The sequence below is a fragment of the Chrysochloris asiatica genome, unplaced genomic scaffold, assembly GCF_000296735.1.
Source record: "Chrysochloris asiatica unplaced genomic scaffold, ChrAsi1.0 scaffold00010, whole genome shotgun sequence".
NCBI lineage: Eukaryota > Metazoa > Chordata > Mammalia > Afrosoricida > Chrysochloridae > Chrysochloris > Chrysochloris asiatica.
Genome location: NW_006408528.1, coordinates 16,952,117 through 16,969,083, shown reverse-complemented (window position 1 = coordinate 16,969,083; position 16,967 = coordinate 16,952,117). Strand labels below are relative to the sequence as shown.

At 38.4% G+C, this 16,967-nt stretch overlaps 1 protein-coding gene across 4 annotated transcripts in view; it reads left to right on the top strand.

Annotated features, from left to right (window-relative positions):
• Positions 1 to 16,967, top strand: part of CDK14 (cyclin-dependent kinase 14) — an 819,631-nt gene that overhangs the window by 676,370 nt on the left and 126,294 nt on the right. For 3 of the 4 annotated variants that reach the window (XM_006834309.1, XM_006834307.1, XM_006834310.1), the window contains 2 exons: positions 1,244 to 1,383; positions 8,093 to 8,236. In XM_006834309.1, the coding sequence (XP_006834372.1) occupies positions 1,244 to 1,383; positions 8,093 to 8,208 (256 nt within the window). In that variant the 3' untranslated portion in view covers positions 8,209 to 8,236. Of the gene's footprint in view, positions 1 to 1,243; positions 1,384 to 8,092; positions 8,237 to 16,967 lie in introns of those variants that run through there. The other variant, XM_006834308.1, reaches the window with a different exon arrangement.

Below are 16,967 nucleotides of genomic sequence, written 5' to 3'. Positions count from 1 at the left end.
ATTGATGGTCTGTTCCACAGTCTGCCCCTGGCCTTGTTTTCACTGATGATATGGAGCTTTTCCATCTTCTCTTTCCACAGATGTAGTCAATTTGATGTCTATGTATTCCATCTGGCAAGGTCCATGTGCAACTCAGGTATCAGAGGGTAAAAACCTTTAGAAGTCAGCTGTGTATGTGTTTGTTTGTGTGTGTGTGAGAGAGAGAGAATGAGAGAGGGAGAGATCGAGAGAGAGAATAGCACATACAAGCTCCTTTGGAGGCAAGCAGTTCTGAATGAGTGTAAATATCCTCTCCAACTGTTGAGAAAATCGCTATGTTTTGTGGCTCATTCCTTAGGTTCCAGTTGGTAGACGATCATTAATTGAGAGTGTGTGTTACAGTGCCTAGGAAAGTGTCGGAGACATGTTCCACATCTCCATAAATGGGAAACACTGTTAGGAATACATTTATTATCACTACTGTGTTAGTTATCCAGTCTTCATAAATCTGAGCAGTGAAATATTCCATTAAAAGTAAGTGTGTGGTGCTGCTACCGAATTGAATGCTCATGTCACATTGGAAACTTTAATTCTCTGCTTTTTTTGGTAATCTTGACACACATATTTTCTGTCTACTTTGTACTGAAGGTCATCTTGAATTGATTCAGTCCCACATGGTTTAAGCATATTGCCTTTGTTAACCTCTATGTTAATAGTATGATTTTTAAATATTTGACAGGTACTTACTCCAGTATTTTATATTCAATGCCAGAAAGTTCAGACTCATAAAATATAAGTAACTTTAGTAATGAGATTGGGCAGTGTTTCGTTCTGCTGTGCATAAGGTCGCTATGGGTCGGTACCGACTCAATGGCACCTAACAACAACAACACATTTTAATTATCCTAGTTATTTTGTATTAATTTTCCTGTAAATGGATCCAGATGTGTATGCAGTACATAGATTCTATGAACAAATTCTTTGAACTTATTTGATAATTTTTTTTTTTTTTTCTGTCTCTGGACCTACTTCCATCTATTTTACAAGTATCAACCCTTTGCTTATCTTAGGAGAGAAAGAGTATACACCAGTTTGGAGTAGCAGATGCTCTAAGAAGAATTATTAAAGTATGAATCTGCACTTGTTTATTTTCAGAAGTTGATCTGAGGTATTTTCCTAGCTGGGAATAAAAGTGAGGAAGTCCAAGAAAATTAGGGATGTTCTTGTTCAGTATGATTTCTCTCTTTCTTGCTTGTATTTTTAGGCTCACCTATGTGAACCATGCAGAAGACCTGGCCTCCAAGCTCCTACAGTGTTCCCCAAAGAACAGGCTCTCAGCACAGGCAGCATTGAGCCATGAGTATTTTAGTGACCTGCCCCCACGGCTATGGGAACTGACCGATAGTGAGTATGACAAATCTGTAACAGTCCATCAAAACAGACACATCACTGTGTGTAGTATACACGGAGAGAGATACACATATTTATGCATAAGTAAGATAATATGTTTGTGTATGCATTATCATATCTGTGTGTGTGTATGTGTGTGGAGAGAGAAAAAGAAGTTGAGGGTGTGGGGAGATGTGTATATTTAGTGGAATCCTGCCATTCAATTGCTAGCTTACCCGACACAGGAAGAAAATGGAAACCTCTTTTTTTTTTTTTTTTTTGCTATCACTGCTCTGCAGTCTGTAGCTGCATGTCTTTGCATTTGATTATGTGTGTGTCCAAAAATTGATCTGAGCAGTTATAAAGAAAAGAAAAATATGATTTACATATTTAGTGCTTTATGCATACAGTACTTTTTAACTGGCTACAGTACACAGAGGAGAAATGATTCCTTTCTGTATGATTCTCAGAGACCATCTTGATTGTAACAATAGCCTTAAAAAGGGCTGCTAGGCAGCGAGCTGAGTAACAGACTTGGCAATTGGCTAATGCACTGAATTGATATGTAAGAACTGAAAGCATGTAATTCATTTTAACTACAAATCTCTTGGTATTCATACAGACAGCTCGTCTCCGAATCTTTTTTTTTTTTTTAATAAAAACACAAAACACATTCCAGGGTGGGTTTTTGTTTTGTTTTTACAAAAGTGTTCGTATTTACACAGCCTTTTTCAATTACATTTTAAATGTTTGCGCAAGAATTTATGGCCAGAAGGATCTCATCTTTCTTAAAAAGTGTGAAATATAATTCTTTTGAAATTGTGCAATACTATTACAATAAGACAATTTTTATTCAATGTTGATATATTCTTTTGAAATACCAATAGAGATATTTCTTCACAGATTGATTTCTGATCGTATTAAAAAATGAGCACATTGCATATATGCGCACATATTTAGGTGATGTTGGTTCACTCTTGGATATACATCACTTACAACATACATCCCTAAAATTGTTTCTTTAGTCTCTAGGATTTTAGGCTTGATTTTCCCCCCTTACACACAGTATTGCATTCTCCTGGACAATTACCCTTTATTTTAGAACTAAATCCCAAGTAACACTCCTTTTGGGTATTCCTACCTTAAATCTTTCTTGAGATCCCAAATTTAATTCCAATTTTTTTTTTTTAATTCTAAAATGACTATAGCTATATAAATCGACTCCTCCTATACTTAGCAGATCCTTTTTGACATTTTATATAAGTGGTATTCAAAAGTGTTAATGGACAAATGAAATGAAAAGATGATGGAATTTCTCCCTAAACTGTTTGCAGCACTACTGCCTAGTCCCTGCTTTCCATGTACGCTGCCTTCTGCAGTGCCTCCTTTATAAACATGGACCCACTCACCATTACAGTCACTGCCCACAGTTACAAGGAAAACAGAATTAAAGCTGAAACCCCTATGGAAAAAATCATGAATTGGCTGTATGTCATTCTATACTGGGAAAGGGGGAAGAGAAAATAAAGGAGATGCAAATCGACTCATTAGTTTATGATTCATCCAACTTAAACACATGATTTGTTTTCCTTTTACTGGCTCTTGATCCCACTCCTTGGTGACATCTCAATCCCATCTGACTTGCTGCCTGAGTCAAGCCAGGGTTTTGATGGTCTATGAATTCCAAATTCTGCAATAGTACTTTTTTGTTAATATGGACTTATTACCCACTTGCCACTTAGTTTATCAGCCAGTGGTTAAATCCAGTTTCTATCAGTGAGTAAATGCCTACACATTATCACTAGGCAGCAGGCTGCCAACGGAGACAGCCTTGTCCCTGTCATTAACAGGCACAATGTATGCAGAACACCAGAGGGGAATTAAAACCACAAAAAATACCTCAGGGTGGTATTTTTAATATGAGAATTTAATTTGTAATTTCACAGATTAAGAATTTTGGCTGCATTAATCCCTTTATCAGCTCACAGCAGGCTATTTGCAGAAGCATAGCCATAAGGCGATATTCATTGGCAGAAACACGTCTTTGCATAACGTTAAACATCAGGAGCAGTGAAACCTTTTGAAGGGGGCAGAATAAAGATGAAAAATCATTTTATTTTTAAAGCAAGATTCTGCTAAATGCCTCTGGTAACAATTTTGAGTTACAGAAATGCCATTCCTGTGTCTAGCAGATAATCATTATGAAGCATAAATCCAGCCAAGAGAAAGGACATTCCCGGTATTAAACACTACAGTCATTTACATTTGAAACAACGTGGCTGTACATGTAAACATGTTTACAAAACAAAGAATTCCCAGACTCTGGAGACTTTGGGAACTAGGTCCTTTAAGTAATTGTCTCATTCTCGTGACTCCATTTTCTAGGTTAATATTCCGCAGATCATATTTAGAAACTCCTAAATTAAACTTTACATTAGTGTTGTTGTTAAGTGCCTTCGAGTCAATTCTGATTCCTAGCAACCCTTTACAGAGTTTCTGAGGAGCAGCTGGTGGATTTGAACTGCTAACCTTTTGGCTCAAATTGACCTTGAAGTGCAGTGCATTATCCTGCAGTGCCATACCAGTGAAGTCTTAATGCTCTGTCACCAGGACACTTCAGTATTCCTGCCTGAGTTGCATCACAGTGCTTAGAAGTGTGACTGCTAATGGAAACATTTGAACCCACCAGCCACACCATAGGAGAATGATGTGGCAGTCTGCTTCTATAAAGATTGACATCCTCGTCAACCCACAGTTCTACTCGATCATTTAAGCTCACTAGGAGTCAGAATAAACTTGATGACAATAAGTTTTTTAGTTTGTTGTTTTTTTGGTATATAAACTATGCAACTTTAAGGAATACTACAATATAATATTCAAGGTCATATTTTCATTCTTGTGGACTTATTTTCATTTTCTTCAGCTTCAGTTTGAATTTGCATATGAGTAATTGATGGTTTGTTCCACAATCTGCCCCTGGCCTTGTATTGACTGATGACATGGAGCTTTTCCATTGTCTCTTTCTGCTAATGTAGTCAATTTGATTTCTGTGTATTCCATCTGGTGAGGTCCATGTGTATAATTGTCTCTTATGCTGTCGAAAGAAAGTATCTGAAATGAGCAAATCATTGATTTTGCAGAATTCTATCATGCATTCTCCAGCGTCATTTCAATCACCAATGCCATATTTTCCAATTACTGATCCTTCCTCATTGCTCCCAACCTTTGCATTCCAATCACCAGTAATGATCAGTACATCTTGATTGCATGTTTGATCTATTTCAGATTGAAGAAGTTGGTAGAATTCTTCTATTTCATTCTCAATGGCTTTAGTGGTTGGTGCGTAAATTTGAATAATAGTGGTATTAACTTCCCTGTAGACGCGTGGATATTTTCCTATCACAGACAGTGTTGTACCTCATGACTGACCTGGATATGTTCTTTTTGATAATGAATGCTACACCATTCTTCTTCAATTTGTCATTCCTGGAATAGTAAAACATGTGATTGTCAGATTCAAAATGGCCAATATGAGTCCATTTCAGCTCACCAGTGCCTAAGATATCTATGTTTATGCATTCCATTTCATTTTTGACAGTTTCTAATTTTTTTAGATTCATACTTCATACATTCCATGTTCCAATTATTAATGGCAAAGTGGCAGCATCAGTGGGCTCAAGCATGGCAAAAATTGTGAGGTTGGCCCAGGATCAGGCAGTGTTTCATTCTGTTGTGCATAGGGTCGCTATGAGTTGGTACCGACTCGACGCACCTAACAACAACAATACAATAAGATATCAAATTGACATGTGTTCTTCCAAAGCAAATAAGAGTCTGGCATAATCATATAACTTGGAATGACTGTGGGACTCGGTGGTATCAATGCTCTAACAACACTGATGTTCTTCTCTTCAGGGTCTGATATGTTAAAAGCAGGCTGAGAAGACTAGAGACCACTTTTAACTTATTTTGATCCCCAATCTTCTCTTTTTAGCTGGTTTTGCTTTTTGCTTTCATAAGTCCCCTTTGGGACTTAAAAAAAAATCCCCAGAACTTATTAGTCTTGTCATCACTCGGGAGCCAAAATTCGTCAGCCAATGGTTCTGTAACATTTCTATTATAGGTGGAACTCTTTCTAAATCTCTGAAAAAGAGGCATATGAGGGTGCTGCTGCTGGCATTTTCCAAGTAGTGGATTTTCACAAGACTCCACACTAAGAGTTTAACGTTAAAACTTTCTAAATGTGACCTGCAGTGTAATTTAGAAGTAATGTATTCATGTGCCATGCAATCAGGGATTATATATGCATTGAGCAAGAACAGTGGTGCAGTTACCTGGGGATCTGGCAGTTAAAGCTTGCTGATGCTGATGATGGTAGCCTGTCATCACTCACCCTGTGTCCTGAACCCCCCCTCAACAGCCTTGCTCCACTTCTTCACAAAGATTTAATTGCAAAGAAGTAAGTTAAGGGCTGATTTAGAAGAAATTCATTACTTTCCCCAAATACACCACAGAGCATTCTCCTGTGTATGCTATCAAGTTACATAAATAATTGAAGCTGAATTACCCTTGTCAAAGTAAATGAACAAAATACACTTCATAGCACAGAGTCCTTGATTTTATTACATTCATTTGCTAATTCACAAAACTCTAATCTGCAGTGAAAAGAAGCCAACAAATTGGTACAGTGTAAAGAGCACAGAAGGAGGCCTGGTGTGGTGCTGTGGGTTAATGTGTCAGACTGCAAAGCCGTTTGAACTGCAAGGTCGGCGGTTCAAGCTCACCAGCTGCTCCTCGGAAACCCTATATAGGGTCACTATGGGTTGAAAGTGACTCGACGGTACTTACCAACAACAACAACAAAGAGCACAGAACTAGGAATCAAGACTGCCTCAGCTCTACTCAGGCCAGGCAACCTGGGACAAGTTCCTTAGTCTCTTTGGGCTTCTGGCTTCTCATTTAGAAGACAGAAGAGATGGGCACAGTTATCCCTCGGGCCCTTTCCAACACTAATATTTTTGTACATATTCTATACTTTCATATTTCTATATACTTCCCTAAAACAGCATAATGCCATTCATGTCAGTCAGTGCCATCACTTTAAAAATAAAACTAAGCACACTCATTTCACATGTATTTGTGTCCTTTTATTCCTAATCTTCCATTCTCTCATAGGTCCTTTACAACTAAGCTTCTGTTCCCAATCCTCCAGAACTGCTGTGGTCAGTTTGTTTCTAGTGACCTGTATGCTTTTCCAAGCACTCATCTTGATCCCTCAGCAGAATTCAACATAAGTGACCACTCCCTCCCCATTTTAACACTTCCTTCCCTTGGTTTCTAGGAAACGAGTCTCTCATGTTTTTTCTCCTGCCTCCCTAGACTCGGCTTTTCAATCTCCTTTGCTCATTTCCGCTCATCTGCCATAGTCTCAGAGAGTGCCTTGGGGCTAAGTCCTCAGATCTTTCCATCTGTGTACATTCCCTAGAGCATAAGCAATCTCATCCAATCTCATGATTTAAATATCACCTATACACTGGTGACAGCCTCCAAATTTATATCTTCAGCCCTCTCTTCCCTGACTCCAGATTTGTGTCTCCAACTGACTCCTCAACATCTCCATTTGGCAGTCTTTAGGCATCCCAGTATTAACAAAACAGAACTCTGATCTTTTTCCACAGAGTGTCCCCTTCTTGTAATCTTTCTCTTGTCAACATTTATACTGCATTCTTCCATTTGATGTAGTATAAAAAATCTTGGAGTTATCCTAGTTTGGCCACACGCCATACCCAATGCTTCCACAGATGTAACTGGTGCTAACTTCAAAATATGTCTAGAATCACATCGCTTCGCACATTCACTGCTATTCCCCTGTCCCTGGTCATTCACCCCCTTCCTCCCCATGTATTTTCCAGTAGCTTCCTACCTGATTAGCCTGCTTCTGTTCTTGCAGCCTTTGAGCCAGCTCTTGCTGCTTCCTCTTGCTATATTTTATACTTGCTCTTCCTCTAAATACATGGATGACTTGCACCATCACTCCTTTAGCACTTTGCTCAAATATATTTTATCTGGAAAGCCTTCACTGACCTGCTTCCATCCCAGCACTTCCAGTGTCTCTCCCCTACTTTTATTTTTCATTATAAAATTTATCATGCTATATATTATTCTTGCTTGTTTGTTTATTGTCTGTCTCCCCAACTGGAATCCAGGAGGACAGGGATTTCTTTGCCTTTAGTTTTGTTTACTGCAGCATTCAGCAGTGCCTAGAACAGGGTGGGCCTCAAGAACTCTTTCTCCAATGAATGACATGTCATAAAGAAAGGTAAAAATATGTTGTTTCTAAATCCAACTTAATAGTTCTAAATCAGAAAAATGTGAGCGCTGAGCTGTGGTTCTGAGGGGAAAGCAGGTTATTCTATCATATATGTTTGTGTTATTGTTGTTAAGTGCCATCAAGTCAGTTCCAACTCATAATGACCCTGTATAGGGTTTCCGAAGCTTTAAGTCATTGTGAGAATAGACAGCCTCTTGTATGAGTGTATAATGATGTATGTGTGTATAGTGTATGTGTATGCGGTTGTGACTATTTGACATTTCAGAGACCAACACATACCATAATGTTTGGTGCATTGAATATCCAGAAACTCATATCAACATCTATTTTTAAAAGAAAGATAATAAATACATCAATAAATCTATAAATGAAAATTTTCTGTCCTGTTCACAGTGTCTTCTATTTTTACCATCCCAAATGTAAGATTGCAACCAGAAACTGGAGACAGCCTGCGGGCCTTTGGGAAAAACAATAGTTATGGCAAAAGTTTATCAAATAGCAAACACTGACAAGCACAAAGTTCTCAAGAGAATGCAGGTAAGAGATCTATTTTACTTGGAAAACAATATTGAGTAGATACTGAATGTTGTTGTTGTTAAATGCCGTCCAGTCAATTGTGATTCATAGTAACCCTGTATGGGGTTTCCGAAGAGCAGCTGGTGAGTTTGAACTGCCCACTTTAAAGTTCACACTGACCTTGCGGCGTTGTGCATATCCTGCAGTGCCACACCAGGACTCCAGATACTGAATAGATCTTTTGAATGAAGTATCTCAGATTTTTTTCTCAGCATGTCTGTTGAGTCTTCCATTTATTATGGCATTCACCATCGATTCTACTGAGGCAGATAGGAATCCGTCATGTCCATATTATCAGGTACTTACCCTATACAGAGTCGCTGGGAGTTGGCACTGACTCCACGGTACACTATCACCACCACTAGATTGTAGCCAATATTGTGTCTTATCTTTCATTTCTATGTAGTAAGTCAAAAGCTAAGCAAATTCTTTTTATTACTAAGGCAGTCTTCACTGAGTTTAGAACAAGATTACTCTTTCCAAGCTACAGACTACTTTGTTTGACCCTCACAGTTTTATTTATTTAATTTTAAATTTATTGCTGGCGTTTAAATATGAGATTTTTACCTAAAATTCTGGATTTCTGGCCCCTTTTTTTTAAATTAGGAACTCTGGTACTACTGCACTCAAAAACTGCTAGAAGTAAGCATGTAACTGGTGGCTCTCTCCTTTGGAGAGAACTTAAGCTCCAGAGTTTAGTTCAGTTGCCCCCTGGGCCACTTCACCCACTTCTGATTCCCGCCTGGCCCCCTAGCAGAGCCCTGATTGTGGTGACGTTTTTCTTTTTGACTTTCCTCCTCTCACCTCTGCCATACTGCAGAGAGGAAGCATAATCTAAGCAGAAACATGGCATGTGGGCATGTCAACTTGCCTATGCAGTGTGCACGCTTCATAGCAATGAGCATTAGACAGTAACATCTCATATAGTCTGTGTCTGTCTGTCTTGGCAGATAAAAATGTCTTGGCCTTTTCGATTCTTATGCCTACATATATCCTTCTCTAACTCTCTGAAACAAATAGAGAAGACTGTAACTATGGGGAAGGTTTTTCACATGCCAGTCCAGAAAAGAAGGAACCTTGATGGCATAATGGGTTAAGCATTAGGCTTCTAATGACAAGGTCAGCTGTTCGAACCCACCATCTGCTCTACATGAGAAAGACGAGGCCGTTGGCTTCCATAAAGATTTACAGCCTCTAGGGTTACTGTGAGTTAGAATCTACTCGACGGCTGTGGGTTTAGTCCTTAAAGAGAAGGGCACGCTCACACCTTATTCTTGTGTGTGTTCAGTAATGAACTGTTGAAGTGAATTGAAGAAGACGTAAAGCGTTGTAGGAGCTCATCTTCCTTTCTGCTGCTCTTAATTTGAACGATGTTAACAGACTAAATTGACACTATGGCAAGAAGAACAAATTATTGAATGATTTGCCAGTATTATGAGATATTTCTGGTCCTCAAGTTTGCACGTGTTTAAGGTGGGAGCTAATTTAGGCCTCTTAAAGAGTATGGTGGTGATTCATGAATGATTAGAAAATAAAAGATCACCAGATCAAAGTGTACAAATGCCATTTGGGAGATACTCTTATTAAGTTGCCAATTTATAGGTAAGAGTCAGGGTCTTTAGGTTATTATTTCTCGCTGTTGGATAAAAAGAATCTAGAAGTGCAATTTTACTGACACACTAGCATTTGTACTCACATTCTGAATTTTAGTTGGTCAAAGTCTGGAGCTGTTTTCCATAAGTTAACTCTTGGATCTGAGAATGGTTTTAATTTATTAGGTTGTCAGTGTCTGCTTTTTAAAGGGTTTAATGTGCATTACCATAATGGGGGCCCTTGGCTTTTTAAATCCCTTAGCCAATTCAGTAGAACAAAACAAAAAGTGGACCTTATTTGTGCTGTTGCTTCATACACACACACACGCACACACACCTACACACATACAAACAAGCCTCAATTTCAATCACAGGCACTCCATCCTTTCTTCTCAGCCCTTTTAAGGTCTCCCTGACCTAAGCCTGGCCAGTTGAAACCACTGGAACATGTTACAGGTCACCTCCTTCTAGTAAAATCAGACCAGGCAATTAGCAACGACAATGTTGTTGTTAATGCTGTAGAGTTGATTCTGACCCATAGCAATCCTGTATAGGGTTTCCAAGGAGCAGCTGGTGAGCTTGAACTACCGACCTTGCAGTTTTGCAGTCTGGCACATTAACCCACAGCGCCACAGACAATAAGGTCCCTAAAATTGCCTGTTGAACAGAAACAAAATTTTTAAAGGGTGCTCAGAACTAACCATGAGTATTTGAAAGCCTTTACAAAAATGTATTTGTTTTCAATTTTTAAAAAGTTAGATTTAAGATTGTGCTATTCTTCTAGACTTGATAACAATACAGATATTTTCTCTGAGTTTTTTTCTTTTATAATTGTGATGGCTGGATTGTGGTTGCTACCCCCAATACAAAAACTTCACCTTGATTATTCAACATAATTATTGAGGAAGCACCTAAATTTTTCCTGTTTGTTAATCTGATTCTAAGAAAAGCTACAGGGAAGCTAGAATCTCTTGAGTTTTTTGACAGTCAGCAGAAAAAAAAAATCATTTTAAATCCTTATTTTTTTGTTTTCTTTTGTTAACAAAATGAAGTCATCATTGAGGTCCAGTAATATAGCCCATCTATAGCCTAGTACATCTTATGCAATGGCATTATTCTACCCATATCTGAATATCAAAAATTGTAAAAATTATATAGTAAAAAGTCTACTTAAATAAGGATAGTCATGGAGAAAACATGTAATTCTCTAGACTTTGATTTTGTTGTTGTTGAATTAATTAGCTACTTTGAGCTGGCTTTAATCTCTTCAGTTTCCCCCTATGTCTCAGTTCTCTGTAAGACAGCTCTTTATATGGGAGGAGGAAAAGGTTGGGGGTTCAAATCAGCTAAGACTGTAAGAGGTGAGCACTTTAACCGCCACTCTTTGGGGAGTTACATAGAGGTAGCTTGTATCACTTCTGTTTTTGAAATGATGGCAGACTGAGCAGACAAGAATATTTCAGGTTCTAATTTTTCTCCCATAACTCAATGCCAAACAGTTTCCACACTTGCATGCTAAGGTCACTTTAATTATTTAGTTAATAATGCTGGATTTGCATAAATAGGCCTTAGTGAAAAGGCTAATGAGATGCATTTTACTTTGCAGCAGAAAGCAATTTTGGTTTCAGAGTCTTGTAACCAAATTAAATGAAAACAAACCCACAAATACATAAGTTTAAAATGGGATCACTGCCACTGGATGATGAAAATGCTCTGCTTCCGACTTTTTGTAATCCTCCTAAGATATCAGTAGAATAGCATTTTTATAGATTGTTTCCAATATTTTCATCAGCTCTGAAGGGTAAGATTGTCATGGATCTGAGAGACTGCCTTAAGTGTGCATATAAGTTTTCCCCAAGGATAAGACCAAAACCTCTATAGAACACCATATCCATTAGTGTATTTGCATAGAGTGATAACAAACACTCCTTTGTTGAGTCTAATTTTCCAGTCATTTTGAACAACGAGAAAGTACAAGGTTGCTCTGTTCTTTTGGTGTGTATGTGGGATAAAAATATACTCTGATCTTTTAGAAATCAACTTTATAATCTTTCTCAAATGGCATGTGTTCATTATGGGGTATCTTTTTTCAGCAAATTTACATATCTTCAGACTTTATGAAATCCGTAATATACAAATAAGAGGGCAAGTTACAAAACATCACTACTGTGATTCGAGTTCATAGATGCACAGGTTTATTCTAAACAACTCATGTTTAAACTTGTCTTCACAACCAGTGGGATAGATGTAGACAAGTTCTCTCGGTAATATGTTTGTCTTATTTTCTTTGGGGTGCCAGATAGCTGTGGAAAATTCTCTCAGTAATATGCTTGTCTTATTCTCATTGGTGTGCCTTCAGTAATTCCAATCAGAACAGTGACTTCTAAGGGGATCTACTGAGTCAGTTAAATTCAAGGCAGAGAGACCAGCCATTTCAGAAGGTTATAGTGATTGTTTTGGGGATTTCAAAGGGGTTATCTTGAGAGATTTTTCTCAAAGAAAGTAGACTGTTCATGGGGCTTATTATGAAGAAGTTTTAAGAAAATGCATCAGTGATAAATAGGCCAGAAAAGTAGTGCCAAGGAATTTTTTTCCATCATGATAATATACCTGCTCATTTATCAAGGGTAGCAAGGACTGCCCTATGAGAATTTCACTGAGAAACCTTACTTCATCCTCCTGCAGCCCCGATCTTGCCCCTTTAGACTTCTTTTTATTGCCCAAACTTAAAGAACATGTCAAAGGAACATAATTTGAGTGCCTGTTGTTGTTGTTAGGTGCCATCGAGTGGGTACTGACTCATAGCAACCCTATGCACAATAGAATGAAACACTGTCCCGTCCTGGATTATGGATCCAATCACATAAGAAGTCTTTAACAACTTCAATCTTTTCTCTGTTTATCATATTTATCATTGGTCCAGTTGTGAGGATTTCTGTTTTCTTTACATTGAGGTACAATCCATACTGAAGGCTGCAGTGTAGTCTCTGATCTACATTAATAGGTGTTTCAAACCATCTTCACTTCCAGCAAGCAAGGTTGTGTCCTTTGCATATTGCAGGTTAATGAGTCTTCCTTCAATACAATCTTAATAAAATCTAGCTTTTCTGATTCTCTACCGAGCATACAGATAGAATGTTGTTGTTTTTGTTACATGCCATCGAGTCCATACTGACTCTTAACAACCCTGTGCACAAAAGAATGAAACACTGCCTGGTCCGGGCCAACCTCACAATTGTTGCCTAGCTTGAGCCCGTTGATGCTGCCGTTTTGCCAATCCATCTCTCTGGGAGTCTTCCTCTTTTTCTCTGACCCTCCACTTTACCAAACATGATATCCTTCTCCAGCGATTGGTCCCTCCTGACAATATGTCCGAAGCATGAGAGACAAAGTTTGGCTATTCTGCCCTCCAAGGAGACTCTGGCTGCACTTCTTTCAACACAGATCTGTTTGTTCCTTTGGCAGCCCATGGCATTTTCAATATTCTCCTCCAACACATAACTCAAAAGCATCAAATCTTCTATGGTCTTCCTTATTCACTGTCCAGCTTTAGCGTGCATATGAAGTTATTGAAAATACCATAGCTTGGGTCAGGCGCACCTTAGTCCTAGAGCTGATATCTTTGCTCTTCAACATTTTAAAAGAGTCTTCTGCAGCAGATTTGCCTAATGCAATATGCCCTTTGATTTCTTGACTGCTGCTTTATTAATGTTGATAGTTGATTCAAGAAGAATGAAGTCTTTGACAACTTCAATGTTTTCTCCATTGATAAGAATGTTGTTTATTGGTCCAGTGCTGAGAATTTTTGTTTTCTTTACATTGAGATGCAATCCATACTAAAGGTTGTTCTCTTTGATCTTCATCAGTATTTTAAGTCCTTTCCACTTATAGCAAGCAAGGTTGTTAATGAGTCTTCCTCCAATCTTCATATAACCCAACTTCTCAGATTATTTGCTCAGCATACAGGTTGAATAAGTATGGTGAGAGAATACAACCCTGTCACACACTTTTCTTAATTTTAAGCCATTCAGTGTTCCCTTGTTCTGTTTGAACAACTGCCTCTTGGTCCATGTACAGATTCCTCATGGAGGATGCCAAAACTGGTGCTTTGAGTAGTTGTAAATAAAAAAGCACAGAATTCCTTGGGGGAAGGTTTAGATACTTGTAAGCACCATCTTCAGAAGTGTATAAATGTAGATGGAGAATATGTTGAGAAACTGTTGCCTCACATTTTAATATTTTTGTTTAATAAAGGTCTCTACAATTTTATGACAATAATTCTTGACATGCACTTGTATATGCCTAGTGCACAAAATAATATTTTTTGGTTCAAATGCAAGAAGTTATCTGTGTGCATATTTTTGGTGACCTTGATGCATTTTGTAGTCTCTGGGTGTGCACTTGGCCGCTAACTGAAAGGTTAGAGATTTGAGCCCTATAGAATGCAGCTGCACTCTGGCACACAGAGGGTTACCATGAGTTGGAGTTCACTCAACAGCACCTGTATTGACTGGATTCTTCTTCTTTAGCATGTTTTCCATGTTGTTGTTTTGTCACTAAGTCAGTTCCAACTTATAGTAACCTTATAAACATCAAAATGACATACTTCCTGGTCCCACACCATCCTTACAATCGGTGCTATGTTTGAGCCTGGTTTTGCAACCACTGTGTCAATCCACCTCATTGATGGTCTTCCTCTTTTCCTATGACCCTCTACTTTTCCCAGCATGATGTCCTTCTGATAAACATGTCCAAAGTTGGTGAGACAAAGTCTCACCATCCTTGCTTCTAAGGAGATTTGGGCTGTACCTCTTCCAAGGAAAATTTGTTTGTTCTTCTGGCAGTCCATTATATAGTCATTTTTTCCACCAACACAGTAATTCAAGAACCCCAGTTCTTTTTTCAGTATTTCTTACCCACTGTCCAACTTTCACATGCATATGATACAACTGAAAATACCATGGCTTGGGTCAGACACATCTTACTCCTCAACATGACATCTTAACTTTTGAACATTTTAAAGAGACCTTTTGCAGCAGGTTTGCCCAGTGCAATCTGTAGTTTGAGTTCTTATTACTGCTTCCATGGACGTTTAGATCCAAGTCGAATGAAATCCTTGACAACTTCAGTGTTTTCTCTGTTTATCATGTTGCTTATTGGTCCAGTTATGAGGACTTTCGTTTACTCCATGTTGAGGTATAATCCATACTGGAAGCTTCAGTCTTTGATCTTCATAAGTAAGTGCTTCAAGTCTTCACTTTCAGTAAGCAAAGTTGTGACATTTGCATATCACAGGTTTGTTAATTAGTCTTCCTCCAGTCCTGATATTCTGTTCTATATTATCTATAATTATCAATAATCCATATTACTAAGGATTGTATGATAATGAAAAAACTGTGTGAGACTCTGTCTGCTTAGCTCAGTAATCACAAAGCCATAATTTCTTAAAAGTGGACTGTCAAGTAAGCAGACTAGAATGAGTCAATTGCTCAAGAAATTTTAATTAAATAAAATAAGAGTTTTGAAAAGAAAATTTCCTGGCAGAATACAATGCATTGGTCGTTGACAGACAAGGCTCCCTGGCCTCCCTAACTGAGCATTCAGTAACTCAGTGGTTTTCACACTCTGAGATACCAAGACCCATGGGGAGTTTTTCTTTAGAAATCCAGATTCCTGGTGCCTGTGAATTTATTTTAAATCATCTAGGGGGAGTTTTAATGCAGATAGTCTTTGAAACACATGTAATCAACTCTTTCAGTAAATGTTCAGTTGATGATTGATTAGTGCCCTCGAGTCCAGTCTAACTCATAGAGCCCCTGTATAGGGTTTCCAAGGAGCAGCTGGTGGATTTGAACCACTAAACTTGCAGTTCAAACTGACCTTGCAGCCCAGTGCTGTATCCTACAGTGCCACACCAGGTGTTACATTTATGAAGTGAAATAATGTATTTGGGTCAGGACTAGAAAAAGGCAAATTAAGAAAATCAATATTCCATTATAAAAAGTAAAGCATTTTATCTTTCTCCCACCCTCTCTTCCTTCCTTTCTCCCTTCTTCTCCCTCATTCCTCTCATTCTCCCTTCTTCCCTCCCTTCCTTTATTTCTTTCAAAGAATCATATGGAACTGTACTATCCAACCTCATGTGGCTATTTAAAATGAAAATGAAGGCATAATGGTTAAGTGCTTGGCTGTTATTCAAATGGTTGGTGGTTCAAATACACCAGTGGCTACATGAGAGAAAAGATCTAGTAATCTGCTCTTATGCTCTGTTTCCATAGAGATTTCAGGAAACCCTATAGAGTAGTTCTACACTGTGCTGCTGTAGGGTTGTTATGAATCAGAATGGCACACAACAACAACAAAGTTAAGTTAAAAAGTCACTTTCTTCATAGTAGTTCCACATTTCAAGTGTCTGTAGCCACACATGACCAGTGATAGATGTGCTAGATATAAAATATTTCCAGCATCACAGAATGTTCTGTATAGCTCTGACGAAGAAAAGTTCTCTTATCTGCCTCTTCAGATAAGGATCTGGAAAGTTAAACTCACTAAAACTAAATAAAAATATGTTTCTGTTCTAGCTTATAGCAATGTAATAGAAGATCAGAGTGCATGAGGAGGTGAATGTACAAGGGATGGAAACATCAGATGGCCAAGTGGAAGGGACAGGACAGAAAACAGAATGACAGGAAGATCTGTGGCGATACACTAAGGCTAGTACCCATAGGAACAGGCTAGATGACAAGCAAGTGGGTGTTGGGATCTTTCAGATTACAGGAGAAGGACTCACAGTCAGGTTTTCTCAGTTAACAGTGATTTGTGTTGAGATTTTTCTGGAATGTGAGGAAGAAAGTGTTGACAGTCTAAGTAGCTATAGTCAGTCCTCAAAAGGCTGAAACATCAGTCAGAATCCAACAGTAGCTTTAGTTCATCCGCCATCTCACCTGTCCTCTCAGATCTGTCTCCCTGAGAAACAGCCATCCTAATGCTCCACCATGCTTTAACATTATAACAGCCACTTTTTCTGTCTCCCAATCAACTCCTGCATCTTCTCTTCACCTCATGGCTTCTCCAGACTTGTTTCTCATGGCTACGACTTA